General features: G+C 44.0%; 1 protein-coding gene across 1 annotated transcript; it reads left to right on the top strand.

Moving 5' to 3' along the window:
- The first annotated feature begins 9,482 nt into the window (after window positions 1-9,482).
- LOC106436743 lies at window positions 9,483-10,599 on the top strand. The gene is made up of 2 exons (XM_013877691.1): window positions 9,483-10,205; window positions 10,294-10,599. Exons 1-2 carry the CDS (start codon window positions 9,483-9,485, stop codon window positions 10,597-10,599), a joined length of 1,029 nt encoding a protein of 342 aa, XP_013733145.1.
- Window positions 10,600-13,690: the final 3,091 nt, after the last annotated feature.

Genomic DNA, 13,690 nt, shown 5'->3' with positions numbered 1-13,690 from the left:
TTCTTGGTCTAGCAGCAGTTCTAGACTTGGAGATTGAACAACTCGATGTCAAGACGGCCTTTCTACATGGTGAACTCGAGGAGGAGATCTATATGGAGCAACCTGAAGGATTCAAGGTTCCAGGAAAAGAAGACTTGGTGTGCCGATTAAAGAAGAGTCTTTACGGTCTCAAGCAAGCCCCAAGACAATGGTATAAGAAGTTTGACTCCTTCATGGTGGATCACAACTTCAAGAAAACCAAGAACGATCATTGCGTTTTTATAAAGAGGTACGAAAGCGGCAACTTTCTCATATTATTACTCTATGTTGACGATATGTTGATTGTGGGCCAAGATCGCAACAAAATAGCCGCATTGAAGAATGACCTAGGAGAGTCCTTTGCAATGAAAGATTTGGGGCAAGCGAGACAGATTCTTGGAATGAAAATCACTCGGGATAGACCAAAGAAGCTTTTGTGGTTATCCCAAGAACGATATGTTGAAAGGGTGTTGGAGAGATTCAACATGAATAAGGCAAAGCCAGTGAACACTCCACTTGGTGGACATTTCAAGTTATGTTCGGAGCAAAGTCCAACAAGTGAGAAAGAGAAAGAAGAAATGAAGACTACTCCATATGCATCAGCAGTAGGCAGTCTCATGTATGCTATGGTGTGCACCAGACCGGACATTGCCTATGCAGTAGGAGTTGTGAGTCGCTTTCTAGCGAATCCAGGAAAGGAGCATTGGAAAGCAGTTAAGTGGATCCTACGCTATCTACGAGGCACAACGAAGAAGTGTCTATGTTTTGGCAATGGAAAATTGGAGCTGAACGGTTACACCGATGCAGATTGGGCTGGTGATAAAGATTCAGGAAATCGACATCAGGCTTTGTTACTACCTTTGCAGGGGGAGCTGTTTCATGGCAGTCGAAGCTACAAAAGTGTGTTGCCTTATCCACCACGGAAGCGGAGTACATCGCAGCAACGGAAGCGTGCAAGGAGATGCTATGGATGAAGAACTTCTTGCTTGAGTTGGGAGTAAAGCAAGACAAGTACAACATGCTATGTGACAACCAAAGTGCTATTCACCTAGCAAAGAATCCAACATTTCACTCTCGCTCGAAGCACATCGACATTCGGCATCATTGGATACGAAAAGTTCTTGAAGAGAAGCTCATACATCTCACAAAGGTACACACCGACAAAAACTGGTCAGACTTTATGACCAAGGTATTACCGCTGAAGAAGTTTGAAGATTGCTGCAAAGGCACTGGGATGGCAACGGTTTCGGGCTAAATCGGGAAGGGGGAGATTTGTTGGGTTTTTCCCTCATTAGCCCAAGACCCAAGAAGCCCAAGAAGAAGAAGAAATATCTAGAGAAAAATGGAGAAGGATGAAGAAGTGTGTAGAAAAGGAAGTGTGTAGAAGATGAAGTGTGTAGAAGATAAAGTGTGTAGAACTAACTTGTAGTCTCCACTTACTAGTATAAATAGGGGTGCTTAGCACCATTTGTAATCATCCAAGAATCAAGAAAAACAAAGAGAGAAAATATTTGTAAGAGAGAGTTTCCAAAAACAAAATCTTTGTAGTAAACCCTTTCCTAAATATTAAGAGTCTTCTTCTTAAATTTTCTAGTTGTCTAATACCATCTTCATCTCATCGATATTGGATAATTTTCCCAACAGTAATGGGGCAGACTTCACAGAAGAATCGATTGGATTGATCGATGAAACCTCATGTTCAACACGTAGAAACCGCTCATTTGAAACCTTGAGATGTCTGAGGATGAAAGAAGCCTCCACTAGACTCTTGAACCAAGTCTTGCATGTCAATCTCGCCTTAGACAAATCTTCCATGGGAAGTCTATGAAGAATTTCACTCTGCAACCAAAAACGACACACTTCACCACAATCACCACAAGTCACTTTCTTGCAAAATGCATTGCAAAATCAATTGCTTGCATCAAATCCATCACATAGCACATATTCTTCAATCAAATCCGATCACAGAGCACAAATTATTCAATCAAATTATTCTTCATGGGATCCCTGTACGAAACCGAAGATATGTCGGAGAAATTACACGGGAAAAGGAAAGATCGGAGAGAGAGAGATCAGCTTTTTACTTATCGTCAATTCCTCCTTGGCGTTCCATTGATTCTCCCCTGACTTTCTCGAGAAAATGAAAAGGAGAAGAGAGTCGCCAGAGAGCGAGTAACCCTAACCCTAAATCTTTTTCGCGCGAGAATTAGAGCGGGCGGGGAGAGAGGGGTTTGTTTGAAGAGTGTTATATACAGAGTCGGCTGATTTTGTCACGTGGTGCATATTAAAGTAGAGCGGGAGATTTTGAAGCTGTAATCTTCCCCTACATCAATTATTCCTCGTAGCCAGGTATCTCTGAACCAAGCAAACAAAAATGGTTCTCTTTTTTTTTTTTTTAATTTCTCTTCCCTAAATCTAATAGTGTCTCTCTATCACAGTACCTTTCAAGCAACCAAAAAGAAGAGATGTCATTCGAACAATGTGCCATGGACATAGGTTGCCTTTAGCTCTAGCTTGGATTCATCGTAGTTACTCCAAGTAAGCTAACGATGAGCTAGTCAAAGTATATGCAAAAATAAAATAAAAGTCATTCTTTGAACGGCATGTTATGTGAATGACATGGACATGGAAGGCTTTGTAAATGCATGTTTGGGGGATTATCTGAGCAAAGGGCAAGGAGTTGCAGGCAAAGCACTCATATCAAACAAACCGTCTTTCTCATCTGATGTAAAGACATTTTGATATCTGAATTTAAAGGGTCTTTTTCAGGATAATGAGTGAGATCAAAAGGGGTAAGTGCTTGCAGAAGATTAAAGAGCCAAGAGATCATTTTTTGACATGGTTGTCTGAATTTTCCCCACTCCAAGATTGTTTCTTGGACACTAATGCATCTCTCATTGCTTCCACTCTGTTAGATGTTGCATGCCCTTGATTAAAGTAAACAACGGTCTCGGTTATATGGAAACCCTTGCGACTCTTTGCTACGTACCCATTTTATGGCATGTCTCAGAAAGTGAAGAGAGTAACTAAGAAGCCTGTGTGTAGGATAAGAATGTTTGAAGGGAGAGCAAGGGAATGTATCCTCCTTGCAAAGCTTGTTGATTTCCTGTAAATGGGGAGCTCAAAATTTTGGTTGAGATAGATGTTCTTCAAGTTGTTGGCAAATTAGATGTGTCAGAAGAATCTTCAACAATAATAGAAACAATGATTGTTAATGGGTTTCAGATTCCTCCTTCACATGTAAGAAATTAAGAATGCTACTAAGTTTGTGTGTAGAATTTTAAGCCACTAGAAAGAACATAAAGTTTGTTATCCATAGTTTAATGGTCTCGCAAAACTGTTTATCTAAATATGGTTTGACTTTATTTACCCTTTTCTCAACCACAGGCAGAATCTGTGAGCCGTATGTTTGAAAGTCACTGGGAGCTTGCAACTGAATTCCGTCCAAAGAACCCAAATCTAAGGACAGGCTTACACAAGCTTTCTACTCATTCTGATTGTGACTATATGCCAGTCACCGCAGGAGGTCTTCCAGGATGATCTGTCTGATGCTTATGCTGCACTGGGATTCATGAGAGATGCTGGATTTAAGTTGGATTGGTTGGAGAAGAAGCTTGATATTGTTCTATTCTGTCTGTTTTTTTATTTTAACTTGCAGATGTTTCAGGTGAAGGACCCTAAGGCTAGTCTTGACTTCTACTCACGTGTCCTGGGAATGTCGTAAGTGTCTTCACCTCTTGAATGATCTTCTCTCCGAAGCTACATATTACATATTTTTCCCCTAAGTGAACTATTGCATATTGCATATATGCCTTCTTTCCTTTCGTTTGTAAAGTCCCCAGGGGAAACTACACGTTCTATGTTTGATTTGTCCAGATTGCTGAAAAGGCTTGATTTCTCTGAGATGAAATTCAGCTTGTACTTCCTGGGCTACGAGGTAAAGATTTGTTCTGTGACCCTTGGTTAATTTAACTCTTCACGTGGATCTTACAGAAACAAAATGTGGAACTTTGCAGTTTGCAAAAAAATATTAGAGCACTTGAAATTAGGCAATCTGTTAATGGATTGAACTGCTTAACTAAAAGTTGTTGTAAAGTGAAGCTAAATTAGTAGTTTTAGAATTATTTTTGTTTGCTTTTCTGCATCACTTGGACGAAAACAGATACTTCTCTTGATCCTTACTGGTATAGTTGAAAGCAATAAGCTGGGTTTGACTAATATACTATGGTACAGGATACTTCAACAGCTCCAACGGATCCAACTGAGAGGCTGAACCAGATTCAGGCAAATGGAATAGTCGAAGCACAATTCCTTTGTATGACTAATTACTAATTACTAAAATCCCTTCAAAATACTTATTGTTGAAAACATCTCTTCTGCCTCGATTTCTTATTCTTACACATCAAATCTTCTAGTGTTCCGTAGTACTAAAACGACCCTACACAAAAATACCATAACAGTTTGGCGCTAGAAGGAGTGGAGTAATCCAACTACGTGACGATGACACTAATCAAGTCGAGGCGACCCCGAGGGAGGTCGAGCTCCTCAACCGACTCGAAGCTCTTCAGAGTCAGATCACCGACCTCCATAAAGTTCAGGAAACCATGCCTGGAGGTCACGAGCTTCTCCAAGAATCAAACCCTAAAAGACCAACTTAGAGAACACTCCAAGCAGTTTCAACAGAGCGCTTAGAAGCTAGATGCCATGGAAGCGGAGAATCTTGTCCTCCAACAAGAAAATCAAACCCTTGGAGCAACCGGCAACAAACGGAAGCGGTTCCGAGCTAAGGTTCGACCTATGGCTTCGCTCAGCACTCCTCGCAACGATGGAGGAACGTCTCGCCAACCCGCCGCCGCGGGTGACGGACCCGATAGTGCTCGAGACTGCTCAAGACGCGACCCGGGTGCAAGAAGATAGCGATTTCGATATAGAAGACGAAGAATACTCACCCGACGATCCCAAGTTCTCAGATCCGGCTCTAGCCGCTTACCTCGAGAGGGTGGTCTCCTAAAGATTCGGCACCATCCAATCTATGGTAGAAAGACTGCCAGGGGTAGCTCCCCCTATCCGGAGAAGCGATCCTAGATCTTACTCCGATACACCTTTCGTAGAAGAGATTGCCTCGGTAGATATGCCACGCAAGTTCTCTTTCCCGATTATCAAGATGTACGAAGGTACTGGAGATCCCGACAACCACGTTGCCCAGTACAAGCAACGCATGCTAGCCGTGGCAATCCCTAGAGAAGCAGATTCGATCTCGAGATAAAAAACAAGCCAATACCACATAAACTTAAGGCTATACCCCATCTTTTTTTAAATCTGGTTCGACAGAAAGGTCTAGACACGACCTAAAAATGAAATAGTCGACGCACAATTCCTTTAAGGCTTGTTAAAAACATTTTTCGGCAGAAAAACTCGATATGCCCATATTTAGTTGTTATTGGTCGGATAAATTAAAAAAGGTATCGAACATTTTTTAGATTTAGCATTGGTTCAGCCTCGAGATAAAAAACAAGCCAATACCACATAAACTTAAGGCTATGCCCCATCTTTTTTAAATCTGGTTCGACAGAAAGGTCTAGACACGCCCTGCAAATGGAATAGTCGAATCACAATTCCTTTAAGGCTTGTTAAAAACATTTTTCGGCCGAAAAACTCGATATGCCCATCTTTAGTAGTTATATGGTCGGATAAATTAAAAAAGGTATTGAACATTTTTTATATTTAGCATTGGTTCAGCCTTGACATAGGCCACCATATATGATTATCTCGACCAGAGACATAACTCATACAATAAGCATTCATCGACCGATGCCGCGGATTCGATCTCGAGATAAAAAAACAAGCCAATACCACATAAACTTAAGGCTATGCCCCATCATTTTTAAATCTTGTTCAACAGAAAGGTCTAGACACGACCTAAAAATGGAATAGTCGAAGCACAATTCCTTTAAGGCTTGTTAAAAACATTTTTCGGGAGAAAAACTCGATATGCCCATCTTTAGTAGTTATATGGTCGAATAAATATAAAAAGGTATCGAACATTTTTTAGATTTAGCATTGATTCAGCCTTGACTTAGGCCACCATATATGATTATCTCGACCAGAGACATAACTCATACAATAAGCATTCATCGACCGATGCAGCATATTCGATCTCGAGATAAAAAAAACAAGCCAATTCCACATAAACTTAAGGCTATACCCCATCTTTTTTAAATCTAGTTCGACAGAAAGGTCTAGACACGCCCTGCAAATGGAATAGTCGAAGCACAATTCCTTTAAGGCTTGTTAAAAATATTTTTCGGCAGAAAAACTCGATATGCCCATCTTTAGTAGTTATATGGTCTGATAAATTTAAAAAGGTATCGAACATTTTATAGATTCGGCAGTGGTTCAGCCTTGACTCAGGCCACCATATATGATTATCTCGACCAGAGACATAACTCATACAATAAGCATTCATCGACCGATGCAGCGGATTCGATCTCGAGATAAAAAAACAAGTCAATACCACATAAAATTAAGGCTATGCCCCATCTTTTTTAAATCTGGTTCGACAGAAAGGTCTAGACACGCCCTGCAAATGGAATAGTCGAAGCACAATTCCTTTAAGGCTTGTTAAAAATATTTTTCGGCAGAAAAACTCGATATGCCCATCTTTAGTAGTTATATGGTCTGATAAATTTAAAAAGGTATCGAACATTTTATAGATTCGGCAGTGGTTCAGCCTTGACTCAGGCCACCATATATGATTATCTCGACCAGAGACATAACTCATACAATAAGCATTCATCGACCGATGCAGCGGATTCGATCTCGAGATAAAAAAACAAGTCAATACCACATAAAATTAAGGCTATGCCCCATCTTTTTTAAATCTGGTTCGACAGAAAGGTCTAGACACGCCCTGCAAATGGAATAGTCGAAGCACAAATCCTATAAGGCTTGTTAAAAACATTTTTCCGCAGAAAAACTTGATATGCCCATCTTTAGTAGTTATATGGTCGGATAAATTTAAAAAAGGTATCGAACATTTTTTCGATTTAGCATTGGTTCAGCCTTAACTTAGGCCACCATATATGATTATCTCGACCAGAGACATAACTCATACAATAAGCATTCATCGACCGATGCAGCGGATTCGATCTGGAGATAAAAAACAAGCCAATACCACATAAACTTAAGGCTATGCCCCATCTTTTTTAAATCTGGTTCGACAGAAAAGTCTAGACACGCCCTGTAAATGGAATAGTCGAAGCACAATTCCTTTAAGGCTTGTTAAAAACATTTTTCGGGAGAAAAACTCGATATGCCCATCTTTAGTAGTTATATGGTCGAATAAATGTAAAAAGGTATCGAACATTTTTTAGATTTAGCATTGATTCAGCCTTGACTTAGGCCACCATATATGATTATCTCGACCAGAGACATAACTCATACAATAAGCATTCATCGACCGATGCAGCGGATTCGATCTCGAGATAAAAAAACAAGTCAATACCACATAAAATTAAGGTTATGCCCCATCTTTTTTAAATCTGGTTCGACAGAAAGGTCTAGACACGCCCTGCAAATGGAATAGTCGAAGCACAAATCCTATAAGGCTTGTTAAAAACATTTTTCCGCAAAAAAACTCGATATGCCCATCTTTAGTAGTTATATGGTCGGATAAATTTAAAAAGGTATCGAACATTTTTTAGATTTAGCATTGGTTCAGCCTTAACTTAGGCCACCATATATGATTATCTCGACCAGAGACATAACTCATACAATAAGCATTCATCGACCGATGCAGCGGATTCGATCTGGAGATAAAAAACAAGCCAATACCACATAAACTTAAGGCTATGCCCCATCTTTTTTAAATCTGGTTCGACAGAAAGGTCTAGACACACCCTGCAAATGGAATAGTCGAAGCACAATTCCTTTAAGGCTTGTTAAAAACATTTTTCGGCAGAAAAACTCGATATGCCCATCTTTAGTAGTTATATGGTCGGATAAATGTAAAAAGGTATCGAACATTTTTTAGATTTAGCATTGGTTCAGCCTTGACTTAGGCCACCATATATGATTATCTCGACCAGAGACATAACTCATACAATAATCATTCATCGACCGATGCAGCGGATTCGATCTCGAGATAAAAAAACAAGCCAATACCACATAAACTTACGGCTATACCCCATCTTTTTTAAATCTGGTTCGACAGAAAGGTCTAGACACGCCCTACAAATAGAATAGTCGAAGCACAATTCCTTTAAGGCTTGTTAAAAACATTTTTCGCCAGAAAAACTCGATATGCCTGTTGGGGTAAAATATCCAAGTGCAAGTTTTCTCCAGCTTCCGGATGGGCCCTCGACTTCCGGACCCTTGCTTAAGAAGAAACCAGGGACCGACCCCTGCTATAGGTCTGCCCCATGGTCAGACCGACCCTTGAAGCAAAATAAAAGTTTTCCGCCTAAGGGGAAACTTCCATTTTTACGAATATGGAAGAGTTTGCCCTACTCTACACCGATATCTACAACTATAAAAAGGGAGCCCAAACCCTAGAACAAGAGATCGACTTTTAGAGGCTAAGAGATTAGAGTTTAGGCGACTAGAACTAGGGTTCATACACCAAACGTTGTAGTCCCATACGATATACTCAATAAACATCTCTTCTGCCTCTATTTCTTATTCTTACACATCAAATCTTCTAGTGTTCTGTAGTACTAAAACGACCCTACACAAAATACCATAACAGTTTGGCACTAGAAGGAGGGGAGTAATCCAAATACGTGACGATGACACCAGAAGACGATACTAATCAAGTCGAGGCGACCCCGAGGGAGGTCGAGCTCCTTAACCGACTCGAAGCTCTTCAGAGTCAGATCACCGACCTCCATAAAGTTCAGGAAACCATGCCTGGAGGTCACGAGCTTCTCCAAGAAGTTCAAACCCTAAAAGACCAACTTGGAGAACACTCCAAGCAGTTGCAGCAGAGCGCCGAGAAGCTAGACGCCATGGAAGCGGAGAATCTTGTCCTCCCACAAGAAAATCAAACGCTTGGAGCAACCGGCAAAAAATGGAAGCGGTTCCGAGCTAAGGTTCGACCTATGGCTTCGCTCATCACTCCTCGCAACGATGGAGGAACGTCTCGCCAACCTGCCGCCGCGGGTGACGGACCCGATAGTCGAGAGACTGCTCGAGACGCGACCCGGGTGCAAGAAGATAGCGATTTCGATACAGAAGATGAAGAATACTCACCCGACGATCCCAAGATCTCAGATCCGACTCTAGCCGCTTACCTCGAGAAGGTGGTCTCCGAAAGATTCGGCACCATCCAATCTATGGTAGAAAGACTGCCAGGGGTAGCTCCCCCTATCCGGAGAAGCGATCCAAGATCTTACTCCGATACACCTTTCGTAGAAGAGATTGCCTCGGTAGAGATGCCATGCAAGTTCTCTTTCCCGAGTATTTAGATGTATGAAGGTACTGGAGATCCCGACAACCACGTTGCCCAGTACAAGCAACGCATGCTAGCTGTGGCCATCCCTAGAGAAGCAAGGGAAGCTACCATGTGCAAAGGATTTGGGTCAACATTGACCGGTCCTGCTCTTCAATGGTACATTAACCTCCCCACGAAGTCCATCAGGTCCTTTGCGGCCCTTAGTGACAAGTTCGTGGAGCAATTCGCCAGCAGCTGCCATCTAGAGAAGAGATCAGACGATCTATACCAAGTCCTCCAGCATAGGAATGAACCCTTGTGTTCCTACATAGCACGCTTCAACCAAGAGAAGGTGGTTATCCCTGAGTGCAACACTGATACGGCTATCTCGGCCTTTAAGAGGGGTCTACTTCCAGAAGGAGATCTCTACAAGGAGCTGACTAAGTATAAGTGCAGGACCATGGAAGACGTGTTGTCCCGCGCTTGGGATCAAGTAAGATGGGAGGAAGACGTCGCAAGTAGGGCAAAGGCTTCCTCGAAGCATGATCAGAAACCCTCAAAACCAGTAAGGAACGATAGCGACGAGGCCTTCCACCCTAAGTCCGCTAAGGAGACTAGCAATCCAGGCAGGGGCAGGTACCAGAACCGTCCTTTGCCTAGATCCGAAGGGATGATGGTGTTTAATTGGCCCGATATCTCTCATCTTGCGATAACGAAGCCAGAACTGATCGGCGTCCTACGACAAATGGGTCCACAGGTAAAATGGCCCTCGAAGATGAAGGCCTGCTAACCGGAACCCCAAATGGTGGTGCGAATTCCATAACGATCATGGTCACACCACGGAGGATTGCATAGCCCTGAAGATAGAAGTCGCCGAGCTTCTTAAGAAAGGCCATCTGAGAGAATTCCTCTCGGACAAAGCCAAAAACCTCTTGAACAAGGAGGGTCCCGGCCTTCCCACTGAAGCAGCTCCCACATTGCCACCACAACAAGACCGAGTAATCCATGTTATCTCTGGTGGATCGGAAGTGAGCGGCATCAGCAGCGCCGCGGCCAAGAAGAGTACTCGCAACGCCAGGAATGGCCAAGAGGCCGAGGATCCTAAGCGCCTAATCTTAGGGACAGACGAGATCAGCTTCAATGCAAAGTAGCAGGAGAGGGTCCTAGCTCCTCATCATGTCGCCCTTGTCATCTCGCTTGTCATAGCAAACTGCTTGGTCAAGCGAATACTAGTGGACAGCGGGAGTTCCAGTAATATTATCTTCCATTCGGCTTACACCGATCTAGGGCTAGAGCCTAAGGCCCTAACAAGAAAGGCGACTCCACTTGTGGGCTTTAGCGGAGAGGTAAAGCAGACTCTAGGAGAGGTCCTTCTCCTAGTCTATGCCGAGGGAATAAATCAGGCCACGAAGTTCTTAGTCGTCGACTGCCTTTCATCCTATAACGTGATACTAGGAACACCCTGGATCCACGACATGGGGGTCGTACCTTCAACCCTCCATCAACTGGTCAAGTTTCCCACTCCCTGGGGCATAAAGACTATCAAGGGAGACCAGGAGAATTCCAGGTCCTGCTATCAGACTACCCTAAAGGGGAAGACTCAGGTCTTATAGCAATTAAAGAAGAAGCCTCCGGCCCCACATACCAAAGAGCCGGAGGTTGAGGAGATGGATGAGGTTCCATTAGTAGAAGGGAACTCGGAACGAAACCTGAAGATAGGCTCCAAGCTCCCGAAGGGGCTAAGACAAAGACTATTCGACTTCCTGAGGTCTAACTCCGATTGCTTCGCTTGGTCCCATGAAGACATGCATGGAATTGATCCCGATGTTATCATGCACCAGCTCCAAGTGGATCCAATGCATCCCCCTGTCAGACAAAAGAGGAGGAAGTTCGCCCCTGAAAGGGATGAAATCATCAATGAAGAGGTCAGGAACCTACTTGACGCCGGGTTCATACGGGAAGTGCAATACCCGGACTGGCTAGCTAATGTGGTGGTCGTAAGGAAGAAGAATGGGAAGTGGAGAGTTTGCATCGACTTCACATACCTTAATAAGTCCTGTCCTAAGGATCCGTTCCCTTTGCCTCACATCGACAAGCTGGTCGACGCAACTGCTGGACATCAATTGATGAGCTTCATGGATGCATTCTCCGGATACAATCAAATCCTAATGCATCCAGACGATCAAGAGAAGACCTCGTTCATGACCTCCCGGGGCATCTACTGCTACAAGGTCATGCCCTTCGGACTGAAGAATGCCGGTTCCACCTATCAAAGGATCGTCAACATGATGTTCGCCGACCAGATAGGGCAGACCATGGAGGTTTATATCGACGATATGTTGGTAAAATCCCTGGATGCCGAGGACCATATCTCGCACCTTCAACAGGCGTTCACTACCCTCAGAAGGTACAACATGAAGCTCAACCCCTCAAAATTTTCATTCGGGGTAAGCTTTGGGAAGTTCCTGGAGTAAATAGTCACCCAAAGGGGCATCGAAGCCAACCCAGAGCAGGTAAGAGCCATCCAGGCGATACCTTCTCCTCGCAACGTCAAGGAGGTTCAAAGATTGACAGGAAGGATGGCCGCCCTGAGTAGGTTTATCTCCAGGCTATCTGACAAGTCGCATGCCTTCTTCGAGACTTTGAAGAACCCCAAGGACTTCCAGTGGACTGATAAGTGCGAGTCGGCCCTATCCGATCTCAAGGCCTACCTCACTACTCCACCTCTCCTCTCAAAGCCCTTGGAAGGAGAAGTCTTACTGCTCTATCTAGCAGTATCAGAGCACGCGGTCAGCGCGATCCTTGTAAGGGAGGAAGGAAGGAAACAGTATCCTATTTACTACGTGAGCAAGTCACTACTAGACGCGGAGACCCGCTATAGTTGTTGGGAAAAATATCCAAGTATAAGTTTTCTCCAGCTTTCAGATAGGACCTTGACTTCCGGACCCTCGCTCAAGAAGAAACCAGGGACCGACCCCTGTTATAGATCTGATCCCCTTGGTCAAACCGACCCTTGAAGCAAAATGGAAGTTTTTCATCTAAGGGGAAACTTCTATTTCTACGATAATGGAAGAGTTCGCCCTACTCTACACCGACATCTACGACTATAAAAGGGGAGCCCAAACCCTAGAACAAGGGATAGACTTTCAGAGGCTAAGAGATTAGAGTTTAGGCGATAGAACTATGTTTATACACCAACGTTGTAATCCCGAACACAAACTCAATAAGAACATCTCTTCTGCCTCGATTTCTCATTCTTTTTATTCAAGTCTTCTAGTGTTCCGTAGTACTAAAACGACCCTACACAAAAATACCATAACAGTTTGGCGCTAGAAGGAGGGGAGTAATCCAACTACGTGACGATGACACCGGAAGACGATACTAACAAAGTTGAGGCCACCCCGAGGGAGATCGAGCTCCTCAACCGACTCGAAGCTCTTCAGAGTCAGATCACCGACCTCCATAAAGTTCAAGAAACCATGCCTGGAGGTCACGCTTCTCCAAGAAGTTCAAACCCTAAAAGACCAACTTGGAGAACACTCCAAGCAGTTGCAGCAGAGCGCCGAGAAGCTAGACGCCATGGAAGCAGAGAACCTTGTCCTCTGACGAGAAAATCAAACCCTTGGAGCAGTCTGTAAGAAGCGGAAGCGGTTCCAAACCAAGGGCCGACCTATGGCTTCGCTCAGCACTCCTCGCAACGACGATGGAATGTCTCGACAACCCGCTACCGCGAGTGACGGACCCGATAGCCGAGAGACTGCTCGAGACGCGACCCGGAGGCAAGAAGATAGCGGTTCCGATACGGAGGATGAAGAATATTCACCCGACGATCCCGAGATCTCAGATCCGGCCCTAGCTGCCTACCTTGAGAAGGTTGTTTCCGAAAGGTTCGGCACCATCCAATCTATGGTAGAGAGACTTCCAGGAGTAGCTCCCCCTATCCGGAGAAGCGATCCTAGATCCTACTCCGATACACCTTTCGTAGAAGAGATTGCTTCGGTATAGATGCCACGCAAGTTCTCTTTCCCGAGTATCAAGATGTACGAAGGTACCAGAGATCCCGACAACCACGTTGCCCAGTACAAGCAACGCATGCTAGCCGTGGCTATCCCTGAGAAGCAAGGAAGCTACCATGTGCAAGGATTTGGGTTGGGGTCAACATTGACCGGTCCGTCCGCCCTTCAATGGTACATACCCAAACCTCCCACCAATCTATCGGTCCCTTGCGGCCCTTAGCGACAA

The sequence above is a fragment of the Brassica napus genome, unplaced genomic scaffold, assembly GCF_020379485.1.
Source record: "Brassica napus cultivar Da-Ae unplaced genomic scaffold, Da-Ae ScsIHWf_1083;HRSCAF=1546, whole genome shotgun sequence".
Lineage (NCBI taxonomy): Eukaryota > Viridiplantae > Streptophyta > Magnoliopsida > Brassicales > Brassicaceae > Brassica > Brassica napus.
The sequence above is the reverse complement of the archived record's forward strand: the minus strand, read 5'-3'. Positions and strand labels throughout refer to the sequence as shown.

Bases quoted from the DNA above. Each gene is read 5' to 3' on its own strand.
- LOC106436743 (XM_013877691.1), top strand. From the start codon at position 9,483: ATGTATGAAGGTACTGGAGATCCCGACAACCACGTTGCCCAGTACAAG. The intron at 10,206-10,293 runs GTAAAATGGCCC...CACACCACGGAG, and splicing joins TACGACAAATGGGTCCACAG to GATTGCATAGCCCTGAAGAT.